Below are 22,922 nucleotides of genomic sequence, written 5' to 3'. Positions count from 1 at the left end.
ATCACAATCCCATTAAGACAAAGAAGAAGCAAGCGATTGGCCGGATGGCTTAACCCTGCCGTCTCAGGGTATTGGTGATGTAAGTGTGAAACTCGATATCGACTAATGTCGAACAACGCCATGTTCCGTCTAGACCATGACCATCAGCTGAGTCCAGGCCCCGCAACCACACAGAGCCAAACTGCGACGTCCAGAGTGGCTCGAGGGGGGTAGGTGTTCGCCCGGCTACAACTATCTTTGCAACAACGCCGAGCCATGCAATGTGGAGCTGATGCAGCCCATGACAGAGCGTCATGCATGGTCAAGACGAAGTCTGAAGGTTATGCAACGCCGGCAGGATGAATTACAGTACCCTGCAAGACGCTGTGTCAGACGGCTCTGTACACCTGTAGACATCGCAGAGCACCGTCAACTCAAGCACTACCTCTGCCCGGGTGTGGGAGACCAGCGTTCGATGATGAGCAAGCCAGAAGAATCGGCGTCAGACGTTGACAAGAGCCAATCATTGGAGACCCATCTATGTGTAGTAGAACTACTTCGTCATGGGTATATGTAAGTCGCCGGCTAGTCCGGTTTGCTAACTTGGTAGTGCACACGAGTAGTACACACCCTTTCACAAGCGTACTTGTCTTTGTTGTACGCTCATAGTGTGAAAGGGCAGCCCAATGCGTTAGCCAACGCCGCAATTTGCAATACCCCCTATCTTGTAGGACTCTTAGCAACAGGATGTGGAGTTTATACATAACCCCAGCTACTCATTCCGTCCGCCTGATGCTTGTTCCCTGCCTCCCCGCAGTAAGCGATGTATGTGACCGAAAGGACGCTTCCGCGAGAAATTCCGCCGGACCCGTCACCATGGAACTGCCGCCCACTTATTAGACTGACCGCATGACTTTCCCAAGATAACGAGCGGGAACTCATGCACGTTCACCCTTTAGAAAGGCCGAAGGGTTGAGCAAAAAAATAAAATAAAAAGACTAAAAAAAAGAGAAGCTGGAGGCGCATGGCTCCCCGAGTGCTATGTGCAGGTGGCTGCTATGATATATGGCCCGAACGAGATGCGGATACATGGACAAGTAAGCAACAGCAAGCATGTGAAGTGGCAAGGTGGCTCGTAGATGAAGCTTGTGCTAGCTAGGAAATGGAGCTCGGTGATCGTGATAGTCGTTGTGGACACCTGAGGGTGGGCCGACTGGGCTCTACTGCGGGGAGCAGCGGTTAGGCTCGAGTTGCCTGCCGACGTGGTTGGTCGTGGGGGAGCGACGACTGCACCCTCCATCCACATGGCTGTCCAAGCACTGCGGGGAAACGAGATGCACTAAGCCTGTTGCGGTCCTAGCGCAAAGACTATCTTGCGGGAAACGCAGCTAAGACGTGCACTGCTGCTCCGATATTACTCTCCTGTCTATCATTCCTGCTTTCCCTTCCCTCTCCGACCTCTTCGTCTTTGCCTATTGTTGTTAGTCTCCTGTCACGCTACTTTTGCTTCAGTTGCGATTCCCCGCCAGAGAGTGATTCGCTTATCACGCCATTAACCCCGCTGACGTACGACACTCCGAGGGGACCCTGTCTGTGCGCCTAGTGCCATATCAATCGTCCCACCCTCCTTGCCTTTCCTCTCTATACTCTTTGTTCTATTCTGCAAACCACCCACACCATTCCGCTCTGCTGTTACTAGACCACATACGCACGCACACATATACGTACACCATCACAAACTGATCAGCATCGCCCTCTCCAACAATGTCTTCTAACGACCGGAACTCCCCTCCCCTCCACTCTCCAGACCCTCGTCGACGGGCCTCAATCACCAGCCAGACATTCCACGACTTGTTTGGTCGGTCAAACAGCATTGCAGGCCTGCCATCTGGCGTACAGCAGTCCTCGGGTCCCATCACTACAGCTGCTGCCAACGCCCAGCGGCGAAGGCTCTCACTGACCACGATTGGTCTAGGGGCCTCGCCTGGCCAGACCTCGCCCTTCCTCCAAACCCCGCGGACCCGCACTGAGAGCATCTCTAGCGCCAACTCTGGTTCTGTCGACGAGAGTCCTTTTGAGGACGACTTCGGTCCTTCGGCCAGCAGCAACCCAGCAACACCATTTGCTCGGCGGCTGAGCTTCGGAGCTCGTGCAATGCGGGACGTCAGGCAGGGCAACGGAGGTGTTGGGAACCCAAATGGTAGACCACCCATCATCCACAAAGCTTCCTCTCCCCCGACTGGTCGAGGTCGAGGTCTGTCTTCATTGTCACAGTCATTGCCCTCATCCTCTTCACTGCTCCGCCCCTTTACCCATTCCCACTCACGGCGATCCACATCCGTTTCGTACATTTGGCCATCAACTATTGCGGAACATGCCGAGACTGTACTTGGAAACTACTCGCTAACGTCGTCTTCAACAGGCGAGGGCTACAATTTCGCTGAGAACCTCCGATCACGAGCCGAGCGGGGATCCATTTCCGGCCCCCCTTCGATGCTGGGCATGTCTGGCCCGACGCACCACCGTGCCAAGAGCGTTACAATCATGGAGCCTCCAGTTCGTGAAATGCCCAAGCCCAAGGTTCCCGATGCCATGCAGGAACGGATCCTCAAGGGTGACTTCTACATGGATTAGACTATGCACAATCGTTTGCCCTTCGATATCTCCGGTAGGTTTTCCGGTGTGATTCTAACAACTGCGCAGTGACTAACTTCTGCTGTCACTAGGACCATCTACTTGACAGATGAGACGTGAGAATGAATCCGCGACCTTGTACCACTACTCTTCCATCTGTGTAACCGAGTATCTTATGTCCCAAGATCCTACTCGCATCTAGCTTTCGCACCGCCCATCTTTCACGAGCGGTCAAAACGGTTCTAGCAATTGTTCTGAATTGATACAAAGAGGCCTGCAAAAACGCACACGCGGAGGAAACCCTAATTTGCTGGACCCCGGTCACGACATACTTTCGGCCGCTTCTTCACACATAAATATGTAGCGCCTGTTCGGTGCTTACAGTCGTTTGAACATTATTCATACTGTTGAGATGGCTAGGCTTAGCTGTCATGATTTTCATGCTTTCGTCTCAGGATGTTTATCCACCGGACCCATCTCCCACGAGTTATCTTCCTGGCGCACTGACTATTATTACGAAATTTTGCTTCATGTCTGTTTTCTTTCACATGCGTAGGGATGGGGCGTACGGCTTTTTGGGGAGATGGGAACCAGATTGTTAAGCTGACACAGTGTTGCATACATTGGTGCGGCAGGGATTCTGGAGTTGACATACATATCACGCATGGTAACAAAGGCATATGGCCCGGTATGGAGTATCATAGTATCTACAGAAATTGTGGAAATTATCGGGACAGTGTAGTACAGTTAAATTATCACATGAATTACAATTGGTATGACTGCGTGTGCAGATGGAGTGCCGTGCTGCGTATATGATCCAAAGTACGAGTGTACGTACATACCTAGGATCAGTGCAAAGGTGGTGTGCTGACACGCGTAATCAGTCCCCACTTTAATGTTTCACATAAGCTCATGATAGTGGTCACCCAGCGTGGGATGGTGGGTACATGTGTGGCGACACGTCGATCACGCTGGCCTTTTTTTAAGCAACATGTACGGACAGCGAAAAAAATGTAGGGGGTATACCATGGTTCACGTTCGTATGCACAAACAACCCCCTTCCCACATGACAGTAGGAGGTGAAAAACCAGGAAGAAAGATAACCTCCAAAATTGTAGTTTGGTCAATCAAAGTTGCTTACGTTGCGACTCCATACACATGCAAACTACATGAATTAAACACGGAGACATAGAAAGAGAAAAGAAAAAAAGAGATGAAAAACTGATAGGAAGATGCTCTCGTATCGTATCGTATCGTATCGTATCGTATCGTATTGGATCGTTTCCCTCTTTGCTCCTCCTCCTCTTCATCCTTTTCCCTTCACTCTCCTCTCCTGTTAAGAATCCCAATCCTTCAATGCAGTCATGGTATAGTACCCCTTTCCCTTTGCGCAGCCAAAACGAAAAGAAGGAATGACGCCAGTGAAATGCTTTGGACACACGACAGAAAAAAAACAACACGCTGGAAGACAGGAACCGCATTTTGATGCCGCTAAACCAGGGGGGAGAAACAAATGTTCAAATAAATCAAAAACAAAGCAGAGACGAAGAAGAGACGAAGAAGAGAAAAAAAGCACAATTGAAAAAAAAGAATTGTCTGAATCATATCTCATCTCATCTCGTTTCCATCTCATCCATTTATCCTTGAGAGAGTAAGTGCGTCTCCGTGAACCCCACCCCCCACCCCAACATGCCAAAAGAATGTGCAGTCTTTGCTGCCCGAACGCCGTTAGAGCAGAAGAAGAAAAATATCATGCTTTCTTTTCTTCTCCAACAATAAATTATGCCTTTCTAGATAAGAGGACCAGCCATCATGGGACTCATGTTCCTCGTGTTGGCAGTCAAAGTGGACTCGTATGGTGCCTGTGTGCCGTTCACAGAGCCCTGTCTAGGACGGTAGTAGCTGTTGGCGTATGTTGGTGCGGGACCCGTGTAGGTTCCTTGTGTCGGAGAATGAAGACCGGGAGAGGAGGGGTTGTGCAAGTTGCGGTTGCTCCGACGCCGGCCAAGCACCGGTGATGCGGAGCCGCCTTGTACCGTGCCCGTAGAATTGATCGATTCGTTGGAATTGCTCCTTATATGTTGTGCAGTTGTTGGCTGCTGCATCTGAGGCGAGCCAGCAGGATTGGTTGGACGCTGGAACCCTTGGGTAAATGGATTGGTGCGTGCAGGGGCACTGTTTTCACGCTGTCCGAGCGCCTGTCGTCTCGTCTCAATAAGTTCACGAGCTCGCATGTTGCGTTCGTCCTGTGACAATTGGGCTGGGCGAGCAGCAGGCTGACCAGGCGATTGTACATTCTGGGTTGGTGATGGAGGCGGCCGGCCATGCTCACTTGCACGCAGAGTACGCGTTGAGGCTTGAGCATTGATCTGACGTCTTGAAGGCTGAGGCCGGAGGTTGAGACGGGATGGCTGAGGTCTCGCGCTTTGTTGCTGCCCCCCGGTTTCTCGAACGTTGACACGAGAATTCACAGGCCGCAAAGTGGCGACAGAAGACTCATTTCGGAGAAGCTGGCGAGAATTGCGGTTCCGCACGCCACGTGCTTGTACGAACGCAGCCCAAGGGTTGCCTCGGGCGGCAAAGGGTGGCAAAGCTGCACCCTGAACGTGCAATCCCATACCAGCGTGAGGAAAGGCATTGACACCAGCAAAATTGCCAGAGTTTCTCCGGCTATTCGCTGAAGAGGGACGAGCACCAACACGGCTTTGCGGACGATCAATCATATCCATAGCCGCAGCAGCCTGTGTCTGTGCTATGCTATCGATAGAGTGTTGAGATGTGGGAGTGGACGAACCAGGAGTCATAGTAGAAGCATTGTTATTCGAGCTAAGAGAAGAAGCGCGATCAAACCGGCTCATATTACCGTTATGTGCCATTGCTGGAAATCCCGGAGACATGGCGCTTCTCCGAGGCGGCGACACTGGCATGCGAGGGTCCATAGCAAGGTTTGAAGTGTTGTCCATCAACGGTGTCCTCAGACGCGCAGGGGGCAGGAAAGGAGAGTATGCCTGTGCTGGGCTTGGTCGGTTCCTGTTCCTCGTACGGGGACGAGAAAGTGGGGTAATGGCTCGTGGCTCGACATCGATCAATGCACCTGCCATCTGATGCTGTTGGAGAGCCTGTTGATGCGCAGCAAACATCCAACTAATACGCGGATCGTACTCCCGGCGCTGTACACGAGGAGCTCCTCGTGCATGCCCTTGCGAGGTGTCCGAGTTGTCGTCAGTATCTGCCTCGTTTGTCCCATCAACCTGAGCAGCCCCACGATTAACGAAGCGGGCGGTGGGATTCGAGAAGGCCGCCCCGTTTCGCATGTGGGCTTGTGAGCGGCGTGTTCGCAATGTATTCATGGCCAGCTCTATGTCGCCATCTTGATCCGAGTCATCGTCGTCTGCTTCACCATCCTCGTAAGGGGCTGCTGAGCTAGGAGGAACAGATGGTCTTCGACGCAAGCCACGGGAGGCATTCAAAACACGAGTATTGCCGGTTCGTGAAGGGGGTCGGATCGGGGCACTAGGCCGAGGACGATCTGCAGTAGGTGTTAGAGAACCGCCCATTCGGCTTCTGTCATTTGAGTTCGCAAGCGGTTCCCACCCAACGGTCGTTCTTCCTCCATCACTGTCATCTTCATCTTCTTCCCCCATTTCATCGTCTTCATCCCGCTGCAGCATCCATCCCTCTTCTCTCAGTAAGGCTTGAGTGTCTTCATCAAGCTCCTCCTCATTCGAGACATCAGTGGCTACTGACGAAGCTCTATCATGAGAGGATCTTGAACCATTTGCTCGATGCAGAGCACGAGTCTGAGCCGAATTCCTCACTCCCCTGCGAATAGGCCCTGCATCTTCTTCGTCCTCGTCCTCTTCCTCTTCAACGACGCTTGAGCGGTTGGACGACGTTTCAGACTCGACTATGCGGCGTCTTCTGGCATTTGTTTGTGCTCTGCTACCAGAAGGTTGAGGCATGGGACCAGGTGTGGATGATGCGTCGCTTGGTGAGCTGGCTGCTTGGACGCCACTATCGTCGATGAAGTCGTTCATAGAAGAATCTTCATCTAGTCCTTCTTCGTCTTCCTCTTCGACTGTGTCCATCTCATCACCGTATATGTCTGAGATAATACTTTGGGTATAAGAGCGCCGACTGCCAGCTTCGCTGTGTGTGACTGGCCGGCGTCGAGCAAAGGCGGCCGCGTGAGGTGGTATTCCAGCCTCCAGGAAACGGCGCATCATTACTGAGTCGTCAGGAGGGTATGCCCCCCAGTCTCCCATACCGTCGTCGTAGTCGTCATATTCACCATTCTCAAAGTCCATCTCGCCGTCGATGTCTGTGTCGTGCTCTGACATCTCGTCCATGTCGCTGAAACCTGTGAAGCTGTCGCCCCATGAGACTTCGCCCGTCTCGTCAAACACCAGTCCACATTGAGTGCAGCCACCATCTTCCAGTTCCCAGGTGCAGACCGGACAGCGGTCAACACCGTCTTCTTGATCACGGACGACTTGCAGCGACGGGCCTCGTTGGTGGTGGGCGAGCCTGAAGCAGCCCTTGAAGAGACCTCCAGTGCGGGGGTCCTCGTTGTCCTTGTCCTGCTGCACAGCGTCGGCCTCGTCGCTCTGCCACTTTTTGTGTTCTTCGAGGCTCTCGCCTAGTGGGAGCAGCTCGGCACGGGATATAAAGAGGTTTGTCATGTCCCGTATCTGGAGTGCATTGTTAGCGAGGGCGCACCGTGTGCATGCATGGCTGGACTTGACTCACCACATAGGCGGGGGCGGGCAGGTCCTTGACGACGATGCGGCAGTCGGGACATGTCTTGCGGGCCTTGTTGCTGACGAACCAGGTGCAGAGACACTGTGCAGGTTAGCAATGGGCGGCCACAGAGGAGCGAGGGCTCTGCTTACTGTGTAGCAGTACGTGTGCCCGCACGATATGGTGAAGGGCTGGTAGAGCAGGCGGTCGCAGATCTTGCAGGTGAGGTGGTTGCGGAGGCCGTCAAACTCGGACTTGAGGGCCTTGAGTTGCTGTGGCGGGCGTTAGTACAGACGGTCGTGGGGTGCGGTTTGTGGGCAGAGCCGCGCACCTCTTCTGCTCTGCTCGGCTGGGGCGCCTCGTCCTTCTTCATCAGCATCTTCTGCTTGAGGCTGTCCTTGCTGGCGGCGCGTGTGGGCCGGTCGGTGTCGGCGAGCTTCGAGGCAGAGCGACTGGCGGTCGGAGTGCCACCGCGCCCAGCCCGTGAAGTCGAGGACATGGCGGCCGACTGTGAGGGTGTGGCGGTATGTGAAGGTGTGGTGGCCGACGTGATGGACGACGACGAATTCTTGGGGCGAGCGGTGGGCGGGGTCGGCGACGCTCGATTGTCCATGGCGGCGGGCGATGGGTCTCTCTTTTCACGGACTTGGGCAGCCGGGAGATGCTAAGATGGAGCATCTGCTCACATGGGACTTTTGCCCTTGTAGAGAAGGACTAGGAAGTATGGCTGGCAGTGGTTATGCATGCAAGTGCGGGCCTGCTAGTCGAGGTATGCTGGCGCTCGGTCACCTCTGCCCTTGCTCCCCGTCCATTTGCCGCAGCAGCCGTTCACTTCCACCCTCACCTCGTTCCGTCTTTAGCGCCAGCCCCGAATCCCCGTCGTCAACCACCACCAACCATTTCCTCGAGCTATATCAATTCCATACCATGGCATTATCCTATTGGGCCGCCCCAGCCTGTGACGGGTCCTCAACACCAATGACGTGGGCACGCGACTCGTAACGTTGCCCTCGCCAGCGTCCCGTTTTGGCCCCGACCAAAGAACAAAAGAGTTATCAACAGAGCGCCGAGGGCGTGCGACCGTTGTCGAATGGGACTGCCCCTTGGCCTGGAGCCCCGTTTCTTTCCACCCATGGCTGCGAGGAGCGCGAGCGTTGCACTTGCTATTTGCTTCGGCCTCACTATTTTATCCTACAGCGCACCTCACAGCCAAACCCTGCATAAATCTGCAATTCGCTACTGTCTGCACTACTCAAACATCACCCTCATCCATAGTGCCTGTTGGACCCCACTCTCTTCTCTGATCAACAAATACAGAGGACACTGCAAGGCAACCTACAGTACTTTGCCGGACCGTGATCGATGAGAATCGAGTGGCCGTGACTTGCCCTCGATTTGCAACTTGCAGTCACAAGTTTTGATCTGCAAGGTTGATCCTGCGACGAGTCAAGGCCGAGCTATCTTGTTGAGACATGCCTACTCTACGGTAAGTAAATGGACAAAACATAGTTGCTTTTTTTCTGAGCAAACTCCAAACAAAGTAGACAGTGTTAGTGTTGGATATACAGTCTTTTATGTATAACTTCTGTTGAATGCCGAGCTTCAGATCGCCATTCGTCATCATACGAAGAGGCGCACAGTCCTCAGCCCAAGATGATCAGAGCCAGCCCATGCTAGCCATATTTCCCACGAAATACCAGGCATCCGCTTGGACCAAACCCTTGCGTTACTGTGGACAAGAGACTTGGCGACTATAACCACAATCTCTATCTCTCTATCATATTTCACCGCTTGCCTAACGCTGTGATAAAAGTGCTGCCTGGGTTTTATCTGTTACCTCCAAAATTGGCGTACAAGTGATAACTCAGAGTACACAGCACTAACGACTGACTAAACACATTAGAGAAGAAGAAGTTAACAGAAGTCATTGAATTAAGATGCTTTGACGCTCGGATTGGGTCCCGCTGTGTGACAGGGTAGTGCCCGTTGTCGTGCATGCACATGGGGTAGACCGTCTTATCGATAACATACCTCCGCAGCCTCATTCCCAATGGCCGCCATCCGACTTTGTCTCCGCGCCATTCATCCCAACACGTATAAGCGACTCTGCACCTGATTGACTTTGGACATCCGGAATTGCGCAGATCCAAGATAATCTCAAGATGTCAGAGAAACCCACACCCTCGAAAGCGAATGAATGGTCCGGCGACAAAGCCACCAAGTTCGACAAGTACGCCACCCTATTGATCGAGCTGCAGCCACATTGTGGGGAAGAAGAACAAGCGACTGACATATTCCTATAACAGCAAAGCATTCAGCGAGTATTACGATCCATGTCAGGAGGCGGCGGATAGAAGCATACGGTGTTTGAAGAGGAATGGCGGAGAGAGGGCTATGTGCTCGGACTTTTTCCAGTGAGTTAGAATATTTTATTAAAAAAACCCGAGAAACCCTGAGGCTTGGGATATGGCTGTATTAGTTGCAATTGATGGAAACTGATGCTGACGCGTATATGAACAGAGCATATCGGGATTGTAAAGAGCAATGGGTACGTTACCTCCGTCGACTGCGCACCACATACACTACTACGACCGTCCCTCCACAATTCGTATCGGTATTGACAAACAGTTGCTAATATTTCTATAGCAAGCTGCAAGGAAAGAAGCTAGAAAGAACAAGTCATGGTTTGGATGAACTGAGGACACTGGAAATTCGAATGTGAATAGCTGTACAACATCTCCTCTCCGCATAGGTACGGCGTTTGGGCACGGTATTTTCATGGTAAAAATGGTTTATCATAGTCCATAGCTTGGTTAGCTAGTATGGGTATTTAAACTGGTAGCTCAATGGTCTGCGAGACAGCCAGACGCTACCAGTCTGCACTAGTCAACAACGAAGGGCAGACTGGCAGTCAATGTATGCTAAAAAAAGTGACTTTTTGTGATTGGAGTTACAGGTTGTATACTACTACATCCATCCAGGAGCTTGTGTTGATTAAGCACATGGCACCGAGGCAGCCGCTGCTCCTTGATGAGGTCAGCTATCTAGAATCCCTTCACTTGGTCACGATCACGCCATCATCCGTACATGCAGCTTATCCACCTGAAGCCCTCGAAAAGGCAAAGACGTGCCCGATCAATTGGTCATACGCGTCGTACTTGCCCTTGCATGATGCACGAGGCTGTGCACTGACGATCTCTCTACCCCACCCCACCACCCCACTAAAGCTACCCCTCCATTGTACCCTCTTTGCTCACTTCTACCAACCATCTTTCCTCCACCTCTCCTCTCGCTCCACTTATGAGATCTGTCTTCAACCTTTCTTCCTTTAACCGTCTCACCACTCGAGCTTTCACCTCAACCGCACGCGCAATGGGTGTCCAGAAGACCATCATCCAAGAGGGCAACGGCCCATCCCCTAAGCAGGGCGACACTGTTACCATGGAGTACACGGGTTGGCTAAAGGACGCCAGCACCGACAAGGGCAAACAATTTGACAGCACAACTGGCCGCGGTCCGTTCCAGACCCAGATCGGTGTCGGTCGTGTCATCAAAGGCTGGGATGAGGGTGTTGTGCAAATGAAGCTTGGCGAGAAGGCCAGGTTGGACATCACCAGCGACTTTGCTTACGGAAGCCAGTGAGTGCTCTCTATGTGAAAAACTGTACACCGACGTATGCTGACGTATGCATAGGGAATTCCCTGGTCTGATCCCTCCCAACTCTGACCTTATCTTGTAAGCCATTGCTCTTATACGCATATACTTGGTGCAAGGTACTAACCTTTTTACAGCGAGGTCGAGCTTAAGAAGATCAACTAAGTCTCGGACAAAGAATAAAGATGATGGGAGGCGAACGCGGTAGTCATATCAGGCTGCAAGGAGATGGCCTATGGAGCAGTGGAAGCTATGTTGTAATCGAGAATCAAATCTTGAGCAGCAGGTTCGTCGCTGCGGCATCATGACTCCATAGTCTTCTCTCTAAAATCAATCACCATCCTTTTCAGCGAACAAGTTGTTGTTTTGTCCCATGCATGGCTGTGTCCAATACCTTCAAACATGCTTCTCTCTGAAGACTCAATGTCTTCAATGAGCTTTGTGATTTGTATAATGGTCTACTCATCTAAATGCTGTAGAAGTATGATGGGGTTTGGTAAGGATTAATTGGCTATCTTGCTTATCCTTTCAAATCTGCAGTAGCCACCAGGAGGCAGAAGCGCTGGCTACAATATGCAAACAGAAGAGAGTGCGATATGCGGTGATGAAACATATGCCTCATTGTAGTTTATTGGGACTTGTCCAAGGAGGTACAGGTTTGAATCAGAGCGAGGAGGTGCTGGCCGCCAGCAAAGACCTGCGATCCTAAGTAGCCCGAATAGCTCCGGACAATACCATAGAACAGGCGCAATTGCGCAAAGGGTCTTACTACGTACACATCACTTATTGTGGCGCAATCCCATACTTTTAATGGACCAGTTTGGCCAACGCTCGTCATGCACACTCCAACCCCGCTCCATTGCAAGCCCCACCACAAGGCATTGGGCAATGCATGCAGTGACATCACGACTAATGAGATGAAAGATGCTTTGTGCGGCGCTTAGAGCTGCATGGGAAGTATGCTCCTATCACCTCGAATCTTCGGCTCTCTGCGCATTGCCTTCCGTAACCCCCGCAATTGCCCATCAGTGACAACATTGTTGAAGCATTCCTCTACCTTTGCTACCCCGCTACCCACCATGTCGGCAAGTACACTCAGTATCAATTCGACTTTTGACCTGCCAAATTCGCAGTACAAAATTCCAAAAATCGGGTTTGGTGTCTACCTGTCCCCCAAGGACGTATGCGTCAAGTCTTGCAAGAAAGCCTTTGAGGCAGGCTATCGACACATCGACACGGCGCAGTACTATGCCAACGAAGAGCAGGTTGGGCAGGCATTGGCTGAAAGCGGGCTTCCTCGCGAGGATGTGTACATCACGTCCAAAATCATGACTGCTGGCGAAGATGTCGAGTCAACATACAAAATGGTTGTCGAAAGTGTTGAGAAGCTTGCTGGGAAAGATGGCTATGCGGATCTTTTCCTCATCCACACCCCGAATGGAGGCAAAGAGGCAAGGAAGACCATGTGGTTGGCATTGAAGAAGGCCAAGGAGGCGGGAAAAGTACGAGACATTGGGGTCAGCAACTACGGCATTGGGCACATTGATGAGATTGCGACCATTGACAGCAAGGATGCTCTCCCTGCTGTAAACCAGATCGAGGTTTGTCTTTTTCACCCCATTCAAGACTACCCATATACCTAACCCACTACACCAGCTCCACCCTTGGTGCCAGCAACGTGAAGTCGTCGACTACTGCAAAAAACGCAACATTGTAGTCGAAGCCTACTGCCCCATTGTCCGCAACGAAAAGGCAAACGACGCAACGCTCGCCGCTATCGCTAAGAAACACAACAAGGAACCCAACCAAATTCTCATTCGATGGAGTCTGCAAAAGGGATTCGTACCGCTGCCCAAGAGTGACAATCCGTCGAGGATTGTCGGCAACGCTGACATTTACGACTTTGAGCTCGACAAGGATGACATGGCTACGCTGGATGGGCTCGATCAAGGCGCAGAGGGCGCAATTGTCCAGGCCGTTAGCAATTCTTAGAAGTAAAACAAACAAAAAAGACAAGTTCTACAGAATAGAGGGCAGTTTTGAAGTTTGCATCAACGCTCTATACAAAATGATGAGCCTTTGATTTCCAAGACCTTTTTGTTTCGGCACGCTGATCAAGCTGGTCCGTTTATTATTTTTTTCCGAACGTTACGCGGGCTGGTACTAGATGCTACTAGCTTTGTTTCTTAAAACGTAGATTCAAACACCGCACTATGAGGAGATTTTTTTCTTTTAGCTATGGTGATGGTGGTGGTGGTGGTGGGATCCTGAACGAAAATGTGCTTTTTGAGCGTTTACAAACCAGGGAATGTTCGGGACAGACAAGGCTTTTGAAGCAAGACACACGCGGGTATGTTCTCGCAGTTGCCCCCTCCCTCTCCCACCAGCCCACTTGTGTGTATGTGCGTTCTGGTCAACCCCCACCCGCTTTGATCTGCATGAAAACATTTTGGTTGAGGTTTGACGACGTATATGGTTCACTGGTTGTCTCACGTCACGTCGTGATGTATGTAGCCGACCTTCAGGTCGCTTTCCTCTCTACCAATGTGAGATATTTTCAGCGCAATATATATTTTATATTTTTGCAAAATGCCATCGGTTTTGTAGTGTAGCGGTTATCACTCCGGATTCTGATTCAGGCGTCAGAGTCTTCCGGCAACCCCGGTTCGATTCCGGGCAAGACCTCACAGTCTTATTTTTTTCAATATTTTTGCACTTATCTATCATCCTCTCTCAATATCCTATCGTATACGTCATCCACCGGGGACAGAAAGTCAAAAATATTTCTTTTAATGAGTTTCAATTTTTTTGTAGTAGCGTTTTTGCCGTTGTAACACGGCTTGATACGGTAGAGTTACGGATTACTATATAAGCCCCTGTATCTAAGTGAAAGCGTACATGAGAAGAGAAGGTAAAAAGGAGGTTCGCAAGGCTGCGCAAGTGCCTGGATGAAGAGGGCGACATGCCGCCTGGTACCACAGAGGAGCACCGCAAAACACGAGAAGGAAAGAGAAAGTGGGTGTAAGTAAATGTAAGGCGCCATGTCGCTAAACGCAGAGGAAAAAAAGGGGGAGAAGACGGCTGTGTCAAAAGAAAAGACAGTAAAGAAAAAGTAAAAATGCACCAGGGGGTTATTACATCTATCAACAAAAGAACTTGTAGACCTTCTTCCACCTGGGCCACTTCTTCTTTTCTTCACGCTCTTCCTCGATCAGAGCCTGGATATTGAGTTCCCTGATACCCGTTACGAGATCCATATTGTGGGAGCGAACGATCGAAGTGCGGAACCAGAACTTGTAGGGGAAGTAAAAGGCCAGTGTGACGGGGAGCGCGAGGTAGACGCTGAAGAAGCGTTGGAGGCGCTGGGAGGTAGACAGAACACCCATGTCGATGGGGGCGATGGAGACGTAGAACTGGGCGATGAGGACGAGTATGTTGAGGCCGAAGCCGATGTAAGAGCCGATGAGGCCGGGTTGCGAGCGGAAGGCGAGTTCGCTGAGGCTGTGGCCTTGGACTTTCCAGCCCTTGCGGAAGCGAATGTGTGCGAGGCAGATGGAGGCCCATGTGAAGACGGCGGAGAGGGCGGAGAGGGCGAGGAGCCAGTTGAAGGCTGCGTCTTGGAGGCTGCGCTCTGCTCCGGCGAGGAAGGCGAGGAGGCCAAGGGCAGAGGCAAAGGCGATGGAGACGAGAGGGCGGCCTTGGCGATCGATGTACGCGAAGATTCTAGGGGCTTGGTTCTGTTCAGCCAGCGCTGCGAGTGTGCGCGAGGAGCCGTAAATGGACGAGTTGCCGACGGAGAGGACGGCAATCATGATGACAGCGTTGAAGACGGATGGCAAGCCTTCGATACCGGCATTCTGGATGGCAATGACAAAGGGGGAGGCGACGGCGTCGACGTTGTTCTTGTCCTGGAGGAGGCGTGGGTTGTTGTATGGCACGAGCAAACCGACAACAGTGAGGGAGACAATGTAGAAGAGGGAGATTCGCCAAAAGACTTGCTTGACGGCCGTGGGAAGCGACTTGCGTGGATTGGCTGTTTCAGCAGCAGCAAGACCGACGAGTTCAGTACCGGAAAAAGCAAAGGCGGCGTTGACGAAGACGCTGCAGAGACCTTTGAAGCCGTTGTTGAAGGGTCCTGGGTCGCGCCAGTACTTTCCTCCAATGTAACCGCCGTCTGGACCGCCGCCAATGTTGATGATGATTCCGAGGATGATAAAGCCAATCACTGCGGTGATTTTGACGATAGCAAAGACAAACTCAGCCTCTCCGTATCCCTTGATACCAAATAGATTGATGGCGACGATCAGGACTAAGAAGATGGCAACCCACGCATTGTTGTTGACCGCATCGCCGTTCCAATACTCAATAGTGAAGGTGGCAGCGACAATCTCGAGCGGGAGCACAACGAGCCATTGCAGAGCGTAGTTCCAACCCATGGCAAAGCCCCAGGCGGGATCCAGGAAGCGTGTCGAGTATGCGGAGAAGGAACCAGCAACCGGAAAGAGGACGGCCATTTCGCCCAGTGCGTGGACGGTGGTGTAGAGCATGACACCGACGAGACAGTAGCATATGACGAGCGACGCTGGACCACCATTTGCCAGTGCCTGACCAGAGCCGACAAACAGACCGGTACCTTTTTGGCAAGTTTGTAATTAGCGGACGGACGAGGTGGTTTGACCGGGGGAAAGAAGGCATGCTTACCAATGGAACCTCCAATGGCTATCATCTGCAAGTGGCGGCCTTTGAGCCTCCGAGCAAGTGGCGAGTTTGCAGTATTGGTTGCAGCAGCCTCGGGGTCAAACATGTTGCTGTCAGCGCCGACGGTTGTCTTTGGCGTCATGGTCATGGCGAAGTTGGGATCCCGCTTGAAGCTGTCGAGCACGCGGCGGCCGAGGCCTTGATTGTAGCGAGAGGACTCGCCATAGTAGTCGGATCCCTGCGAGGCTCTCCCAAAGCTCTTTTCGGTCCCGTACATGTCGTCGTCCATGGTCATCGGGGTCGGGCAAGGCAGCAGGGCGCCGGACAGGACGGCACTGCACAGGGCAGCCAGACACGCGACACAAGGCAGAACAGAACAGGCAGCGCAAAAGAGGGACGGGTGCGAGGCGATTCTGCACGCTGGTCGGAGTCGGTGCAAGGTGCGGAGACTGAGATGGACTGATTGCTTTTTTTCTGCCCCGGGCGAGCGGGCGCAGGGACCGGGTTATTACTTATGAGTGCAGGCAATGGTGCTGCTGACGGGCAAGGCGGTTTTGAGCGTATCGGTCACTAACTGGATATGTCGGCAGAAGGAGTGTACATGGCACACTAGACATGTCAGTCCGGGGCCAAGGGTCAAGGATGGTCGAGGCAGGCCCGGATTGCTGGGAAGGGCTGGATATGGATAGACCAGGTAGTGGGGGTTGGCATGCTATCCCGGCCTCGACACCATCCATTCATGCAAGTGGGCCGGGGGAGGGCAATTCACATGGTCGCGCATCGCCGCCTGTAAGTACTGTGTCCGTACTGTATGGATGGATGTAAGCATGATGGACGTGCATCCCGTCCACATACGATGGCATCACATCCAACCTCGCACTCTCTGCTTGTCTGGATGCTGCAGCCATCTATCTGGCAGCTGTTTAGCCTTGGGCGAGCCAGCCGTGCTTGGCTTCATCGCCTCCACTACCCTCCAGCCGTTCGAGCGGATGGCGCCAAAAACAGCCAATCTCGGCCCCCTGGCTGGATTCTCTCATTGCTCCAGATTTGCGGCTCGCGTGGCCGCTGGCGCTACCAGACGGCCTCGGTGTCTGTGTCCATGCTACCGGTCGCCCTTATCGCCATGTGCTCGTGGCACGGCCGAGTCAAGGCTGGGTGGGCAGTGGCTTGCCCCTCACCTCCCCTCGCAACCCACACCCACACCCACACCCGCACCCGCACCAGCTGATGTGTATGCATCGAATCCCACCGTCTATCGCAACAACGGCATCCCTCGAGCTTTCCAGAACCCGTCCCCTCCGCTTCACCATGGATGCATGCATGCTCCTTTGCAGCGCCTCGCAGTGGGACGGCTAAAATCACACTGCGTCTTACGCACTCGGCCGTGGCCCTTGACAGCCGCCATCACATGCAGGTACAGTCCACAATTCGTCAGTAGCTGCTCCATCCCTCTCCCGCTTCGTAAAACCATGCTCGGTCTGTCCAACACCACGCCACAATAAAACGCGCCTCGCCTTACCCAAGCATACACGCTCCCAATGCCCCCGACAACGGCCCGTCTCCAACAACCACCAACACCCTCCTTGGTGCCAGCCCCGCGCAACCTCGTCTGCAATCAAACACGACTTCGCTCCTCTCAACCCAGAACAGCACACTCACTCACACCAAGGCCAACCGTGATTTCCATCCTTTGGCCCCAAGCACTAATTGTCTCACCATCCACCACGGGCCTAGCCACCATCTCTTTCGTCTCTGCCATTTCGCTTACAGAAACAAGAACACGAGTGACAGTCATCAGTCTTGCCATTGCTATCGCAATGCCCGTGTACGGGACGTTGCTCGGCAGACACGGCATGAATCAGACGCCAACTAGTTTAGGCATGCCTTCCCGTGCTGGTTAGGTCAGTGGCGCGCCCAATTGATAAGGCCAGCCACCGCCTTCCGGCCCTCCACGCATTCCCATCATAACCGTACTGCGGCCCAAATAGCTAATGCCATTACGTGCCTCTGCAACCCGGACAAAAACAGTCTCCTGCACATGTGAGAAACTTCGTTCGTATACAATGCGTAACTCCTCTTGTTCCCACCTCCCCTGACCAAGTTCGCCCCGAAAATGATCGACAGATTACCCTTTTGCATGTAACTTCGGCAGCCGCCGCCTTTCAAAGGGCAAAATCCCCCCCCCCAGAGCCAATTGTGCTTATGCACTGCGCATGCAGGTTCCAAGTCGCCGTTCTCTGACGCAAGTGGCGAGATCAGCGGCTCACCACTTGTCTACGTACTTTTAGCAATCGCCAATAACGCGTCTTTGCCCGACTCATTAAACTCTACTTCTCTGTTTGAACAAATAAGTAGATAGGCCAAATACATATACATACATGTACACATTTATTATTCATCTCCATAATATGTTCCTTTTCCCCGCCCACCCCTGTGGTTCTTATGTCGATCCTTACTTCCTTCCTTCCTTCCTACAACGTTCCCCTTGCGCGATAATTGTGTCTCCCAGGTTCCAGGAACGATATAGAGACGACGGAGAACCAAAAAAAAAAAAAGAGGCGCGTGCACGCGCACTAACATTGCACCGTTTTTTCCCTCTCTCTCTCTCTCTTTTTTGCTTTTTACCCGAAAGCCCGTTTTTTTGGGGGGGGGTGTGGTTAGTAATGGCTATTAGGCAAACGTGATTGATTAGTTTTCCGTTTTTTTTAGCGTCCCTAAATCGTTTCCTACTAACTTTACATATACCTTTGTTTTTTTTTGAGGGGGAACCTTTCCAACTAAAAAGTGAAAACTATGTGGTCAGGTATCGTGATGCTTGTTTTAGCTACGAGGTAGTCACATGTCAGACTTTCCCGTGTTTCTTCTTCTTCTTCTTCTTCTTCTTCGTCATTACTCATTTCTCCTGCATATTGTTGCATGTATAATTATCACGCCGCATACACACTACACATTGCGAAACCCCCACCCCCACCACCCACCTAACCCCCTGGTCCAGTCACGATACATGGTTCGGTAACATGTGCTTGCTTATATCACTGAGCCAAAAAAAGCAAATCTGTTCACTTTTATCCTGGGGACCTTTTTTGATGTCTACTTGCCATGATTTCCCCTTTTATTACTTCACCCCTGATGGTGTTTTTTTTTTGGGCAGGGGGGGTTCAATAGGAATGGGATGCTGTTGTACAACCGTAACACAAAAAAATCTATTGATTACTATCGATGCAGCATTTTCCTCTTTCAAAAAAAGGGGGATACGTGATGAACTTCCGGGTCTTACAAAACCCCCTCTGACTTTACCACTTCATTTCTTTGCTTGCGTACCCCCCTGGTGTGTGTATATATATGTGTGTGTGACAAAGTTGGAGACTGTGTTGGAGTAAGTAAGCCCATGATGGCCAATGGTACCTTTGATGTATCCGTCCCGCGAGATTGGGTTCGGCAGGTTCCGGGTATTACTTATGTCGGCGAGTTAACGTGTCAGCACTATGCTTGTCGATCTCCATGATAACATTCGTTTACGAGGAGAGACGAGAGAGTGAAAAGTACCAAACTATCAATTTTTCTGCGCAGATTAAAGAGAAAAAAAAGGGGGGAACCTATAGACGCCAAAGGGTATGCTTGTATGAGTGTGACGATGCCAATGCAAAACGAGAGAGAAAGAGAAAGGAAAGAAGATGGCTTACTACATTGGTACAAAACACCCAAGGGATATAAGAAGAGTAAATAAAGGAAAGAAAGACATATGTGGGGATGGGGGAATGATGCCATGATGAGTATAGAGAAAGGAAAAGGGTAGAGAAGTAAAGAAGAAAAAAACCAACATCTACAACAAGCCCACAATCGAACAATTGTCTAACCCGATCAACTCACACACACAGGCAAGAAAGGAAGAAGACGAAGAAAAAAAAACCCCCTCCAGCAACAAGGACAACTTTTACCTTCAAATCACCCCACTTCAAGCACCCCCAACCTTCTCTTTCTCCTCCTCTTTGTCCTTCTTCTCCTTCTTCTCCTCCTCCACCTCCACCTCCTCTTTCTCCTTCGTTGGGAGCGTGAGAGGTGGTCCCAAAACCTCCTCTACAAACTCGCCCTCACCTAAGCGACCCCCAAACGTTTCCACCTCCTCTATCTCCTCTTCTTCTTCCTCATCTTCCTCGGTAATACCCAGGATCTCTCCGCTGCGTCTACCCTGTGAACTCGTGCCACGGCTTCCCGAGCCCCCTTCGCCGCTTCTGCTGCGCCACCCGCCACCTCCTGAGCTGCCGTTGCCAACGCCCGTGTTAACGTTGAGCATGGGGCCTTTGAAAACGCTGCGTTTGCGCTTGGCGAAAACGAGGCCAGGAGATTGGGGTGGCATTGCGTGGCCGTTTCCAAATGCGGCGCTAGATTCGCTGAGACCGGGTGGGTATCCGGAGCGGACGACGCGGATGTTCGAGGGGAAAGAGGACGATGTAGGTGTGGCGGGCAGGACTTTGATGCTGTTGTGGGGCGATTTGGAGGGCTTGTGTGAGTGACCGGATGTGGAGACAGCGGGAGAGGCGAGTGAGGCCGAGGAGGTTGACGAGGCTTTGCTGTGCGAGTGGTGGTGGTGTGGCATGCTGCGGATCGAAGATACAGATGACGACGTAGACTTGCGCCCTCGGAGACCACCGGACGACCGGCGGTATGATGACCGTGGTGTCAATGGAGCTGGAGATGCTGATAGTCGTCTGACCGAGCCTGAGCCGTGTGTTGAGGTCCGCGGTCTCGCAGAAGCCGCTGCCATTGGCGGTGACTTTGGGTTCGTGTAAACAGACGACCGGTTGGCTGTGTTAAGCCTTCGTCTTCCCCCGTCTGGAGACCTATTTTCAGGCAATTTCGGTGACTGCACACTGCTAGCTTTCGAGTTTGGTGACCGTGCCCGCTTCGATGTCTCTTTTATCCAATTCCGGAGGGATAGCAGGTGGCCAATGATGGGCTGCTTCCGACGCGGTTTGGGTACAAATCCGTTTGGTGAAAGGAGATCGGGATTGGAGACAACCTGTAGCATGCTACTACGTGATCTGCGTCTATCAATATCTTTCGCAGGAAGTGGTGGCCGTGACGCAGAGTGGGATTTGCGTCCTCGGGGAGGGTCAATTGGAGGAAGGGGCTTGTCGTCAATTGTGAGATTGGGAGACGTGAGCGATTCCGGGAGACGCGGTAATTCTGGAGCACCTTGTCAAAGTTAGCATGATTTCCTGATTCAAAGAATTACTTGGCCCACCATGTAAACTGCTGCGGTTCGCCGTTCTACCGCGACTTTTTGGTGTCTGGGGTGGGTGGTACCCTTCTTCGTCCGTTTCCCTAATGGTAGGCGCAAGCTTGTCGAGGCGACTGCTTGCAGCACTCAACCGCCGAAGACTCTTCGCCTCTGCCTCCCTTTCTTTTCGTTTCCGCTCTCGCCTCCTGGCTTTTCGTTCTTCCTTCTCGAGCAACAATGCCCACCAACCGGCCAAAGAGTCACATCTTTGTGCCAATACATTCTCAATCACCATGTCAATGTCGACTCCGGCAGCACGCATCCGCTGCAAAACCTCCTTCTCCAAGTCTGTGGAAAAGGGAGCCGGCTGTTGTAGCTTTAGCGTCTCCTGCTGGCGCGGCGCGTGTTCCGACAACCAAGGGTTTTGGAGTATGTCGGCTAAGGTAGGACGCAGAATCGGCCGTTTCGAAAGCAACGACTGGCACAACTCCTTTGCCTGCGGAGGAAAGGAGTCTGGAAATTTCGGTTCCTCTTTCAAGATTCTTGTCTTGGTAACCATCTCATCGTCGTCGTCAAAAGGCAGCTCGCCCACCAACAGTGCATAGAGAATGATGCCCAAACTCCAAACATCTACTTTTTCACCAGCATACTTTTCGCCCTTGAGCATTTCCGGAGCGCTGTAGCATATTGTTCCGCACCATGTCTGCAGACAGTTGGACTTGCCCTCGTACTCGCGGGTGAATCCAAAGTCGACCAGCTTGACATCGCCATGTTTATCTAGGAGGATATTCTCGAGCTTTAGATCGCGGTGGACGCACGACTTGTTGTGGACATAGGTGACGGCGCCGACGAGCTGAGTGAAGATGCGCTGGACTTTGGCGGGCTCGAGAGCGCCCTTGGCCAAGAGGTAGTTGTATAGTTCATCGCCAGGACAGTATTCGAGCGCCAGCCAGACCATCTGCTCCGTGACTATGACCTCGTACAGACGAGCAATGTGGGGGTGTATGAATTGGCGATGGTGGTGGATTTCGCGCGCGAGGTTGGCATCGTCCTTTCTCGCGCTCTTGAGCACGACCTGTGTGGTGGTCAGCGTTGTGGTGTCGAGGTTGCGACCATGCTCCGACGACGCACTCTGGAGCCATTGCTGAGCTTGTGTGAGGCCAAGTAGACTTTTCCAAAGCTGCCCTTGCCTATCAGTCTGCCGACGGTATAATTGCCGACGGTCTTGAGGTCGGTTGTTGCGAATTCACTGTTGGGGGTGTCAGGACACGGGTGGATGTGAAGGACGCGCCGGGAGCGCGCGCATGGTGTGGCAACGAAGGCTTACTCGAGTAGCTGTTTGTATGAGTTTGCAAGCTGCTGTTCACGAGGAGTCAGTGACGGTAAGTCTCTCCATCTCTTTGGCTCTTTAAGGCTCTCATCTCCATGGCCCAATTTGCGCCCGTGGGATTTGCTTGTTGCGGGCGCACAGGCGTTTGGCTGGGGCGGCAAGGGACGGATGAGAGCAAGACGAGGACCAGACATACCTTCTTCCTCTGGGCCTGAATCTCAGCCTGGGCTCTGAGATTTGACTGCATGGAATGATGCGCCGCTGCTCCGTGGAATCGATTGCGCAACCAGCGTCATCTATGGACAGGCAGGAGTGTGGTCTGGCGAGCGCGCGCCGCGGACGGGGACGAGGGATGAGACGGCGATGGGGTAGAGGCCGTTGGTAGCGAGTGGAGACGGGCGGACGGACGGACGGCAAATGCCAGGGGCCTGGGAGGGTGGACGGAGGCAGAGATGGAGATGTCAGGTCTGGCCGGGCCGCAAATGGAAGAAAACTATGTACAGTATTAGTTGTGAATATCGTGGAGGGGAATCCAACGGCCGCCGTCAGCTCTCTCCTGAGCTTGGTCACGACTGGTGCTGCCATGTGTTCGGGCAGCGCGATCCTGGTCGCAGATCTCCGAGATGCCGCTCGCCTGCACAGAGAGCCCCCCCCCCTCCCCTTGGA

The 22,922-nt window shown here is 52.5% G+C and overlaps 8 protein-coding genes and 1 non-coding gene across 9 annotated transcripts; 6 read left to right on the top strand and 3 right to left on the bottom strand.

Moving 5' to 3' along the window:
- The first annotated feature begins 1,423 nt into the window (after positions 1-1,423).
- PSV08DRAFT_11270 (uncharacterized protein) lies at positions 1,424-2,649 on the top strand. Its single transcript, XM_014224373.2, has one exon. The coding sequence runs from the start codon at positions 1,744-1,746 to the stop codon at positions 2,611-2,613; it is 870 nt and encodes a 289-aa protein (XP_014079848.2). The 5' UTR covers positions 1,424-1,743; the 3' UTR covers positions 2,614-2,649.
- A 1,750-nt stretch (positions 2,650-4,399) lies between these two features.
- On the bottom strand, positions 4,400-7,966 carry PSV08DRAFT_207938 (uncharacterized protein; the record flags this gene model as incomplete). Its single annotated transcript, XM_014224375.2, has 4 exons — positions 4,400-7,304; positions 7,363-7,455; positions 7,506-7,625; positions 7,685-7,966. 4 exons carry the CDS (start codon positions 7,964-7,966, stop codon positions 4,404-4,406), a joined length of 3,396 nt encoding a protein of 1,131 aa, XP_014079850.1. The 3' UTR covers positions 4,400-4,403.
- A 1,464-nt stretch (positions 7,967-9,430) lies between these two features.
- On the top strand, positions 9,431-10,265 carry PSV08DRAFT_364796 (uncharacterized protein). The gene is made up of 4 exons (XM_014224376.2): positions 9,431-9,583; positions 9,660-9,767; positions 9,874-9,901; positions 10,000-10,265. Exons 1-4 carry the CDS (start codon positions 9,516-9,518, stop codon positions 10,045-10,047), a joined length of 252 nt encoding a protein of 83 aa, XP_014079851.1. The 5' UTR covers positions 9,431-9,515; the 3' UTR covers positions 10,048-10,265.
- Positions 10,266-10,608: 343 nt separating this feature from the next.
- On the top strand, positions 10,609-11,357 carry PSV08DRAFT_323389 (uncharacterized protein). The gene is made up of 3 exons (XM_014224377.2): positions 10,609-10,991; positions 11,047-11,088; positions 11,145-11,357. Exons 1-3 carry the CDS (start codon positions 10,654-10,656, stop codon positions 11,170-11,172), a joined length of 408 nt encoding a protein of 135 aa, XP_014079852.2. The 5' UTR covers positions 10,609-10,653; the 3' UTR covers positions 11,173-11,357.
- A 657-nt stretch (positions 11,358-12,014) lies between these two features.
- PSV08DRAFT_323386 (NADP-dependent oxidoreductase domain-containing protein) lies at positions 12,015-13,054 on the top strand. Its single transcript, XM_014224378.2, has 2 exons — positions 12,015-12,608; positions 12,664-13,054. Exons 1-2 carry the CDS (start codon positions 12,087-12,089, stop codon positions 12,997-12,999), a joined length of 858 nt encoding a protein of 285 aa, XP_014079853.1. The 5' UTR covers positions 12,015-12,086; the 3' UTR covers positions 13,000-13,054.
- A 550-nt stretch (positions 13,055-13,604) lies between these two features.
- Positions 13,605-13,692, top strand: PSV08DRAFT_t52. Its single transcript has one exon. It is a non-coding gene; the product is annotated as a tRNA-Gln (tRNA).
- Positions 13,693-14,091: 399 nt separating this feature from the next.
- PSV08DRAFT_404243 (amino acid permease-domain-containing protein) lies at positions 14,092-16,000 on the bottom strand (the record flags this gene model as incomplete). The annotated part of the gene is made up of 2 exons (XM_014224379.2): positions 14,092-15,640; positions 15,709-16,000. 2 exons carry the CDS (start codon positions 15,998-16,000, stop codon positions 14,151-14,153), a joined length of 1,782 nt encoding a protein of 593 aa, XP_014079854.1. The 3' UTR covers positions 14,092-14,150.
- A 320-nt stretch (positions 16,001-16,320) lies between these two features.
- PSV08DRAFT_250253 (uncharacterized protein) lies at positions 16,321-16,933 on the top strand (the record flags this gene model as incomplete). Its single annotated transcript, XM_066092400.1, has 2 exons — positions 16,321-16,494; positions 16,751-16,933. 2 exons carry the CDS (start codon positions 16,321-16,323, stop codon positions 16,931-16,933), a joined length of 357 nt encoding a protein of 118 aa, XP_065948597.1.
- A 2,510-nt stretch (positions 16,934-19,443) lies between these two features.
- On the bottom strand, positions 19,444-22,503 carry PSV08DRAFT_207932 (kinase-like domain-containing protein; the record flags this gene model as incomplete). Its single annotated transcript, XM_066092060.1, has 5 exons — positions 19,444-20,901; positions 20,942-22,001; positions 22,058-22,175; positions 22,254-22,282; positions 22,453-22,503. The coding sequence occupies 5 exons, from the start codon at positions 22,501-22,503 to the stop codon at positions 19,661-19,663; spliced, it is 2,499 nt and encodes an 832-aa protein (XP_065948596.1). The 3' UTR covers positions 19,444-19,660.
- Between the last annotated feature and the right edge of the window lie 419 nt (positions 22,504-22,922).

The sequence above is a fragment of the Bipolaris maydis genome (genome assembly GCF_028858645.1).
Source record: "Bipolaris maydis strain C4 unplaced genomic scaffold PSV08scaffold_12, whole genome shotgun sequence".
NCBI classification, from domain to species: Eukaryota; Fungi; Ascomycota; class Dothideomycetes; order Pleosporales; family Pleosporaceae; genus Bipolaris; species Bipolaris maydis.
The sequence above is the reverse complement of the archived record's forward strand: the minus strand, read 5'-3'. Positions and strand labels throughout refer to the sequence as shown.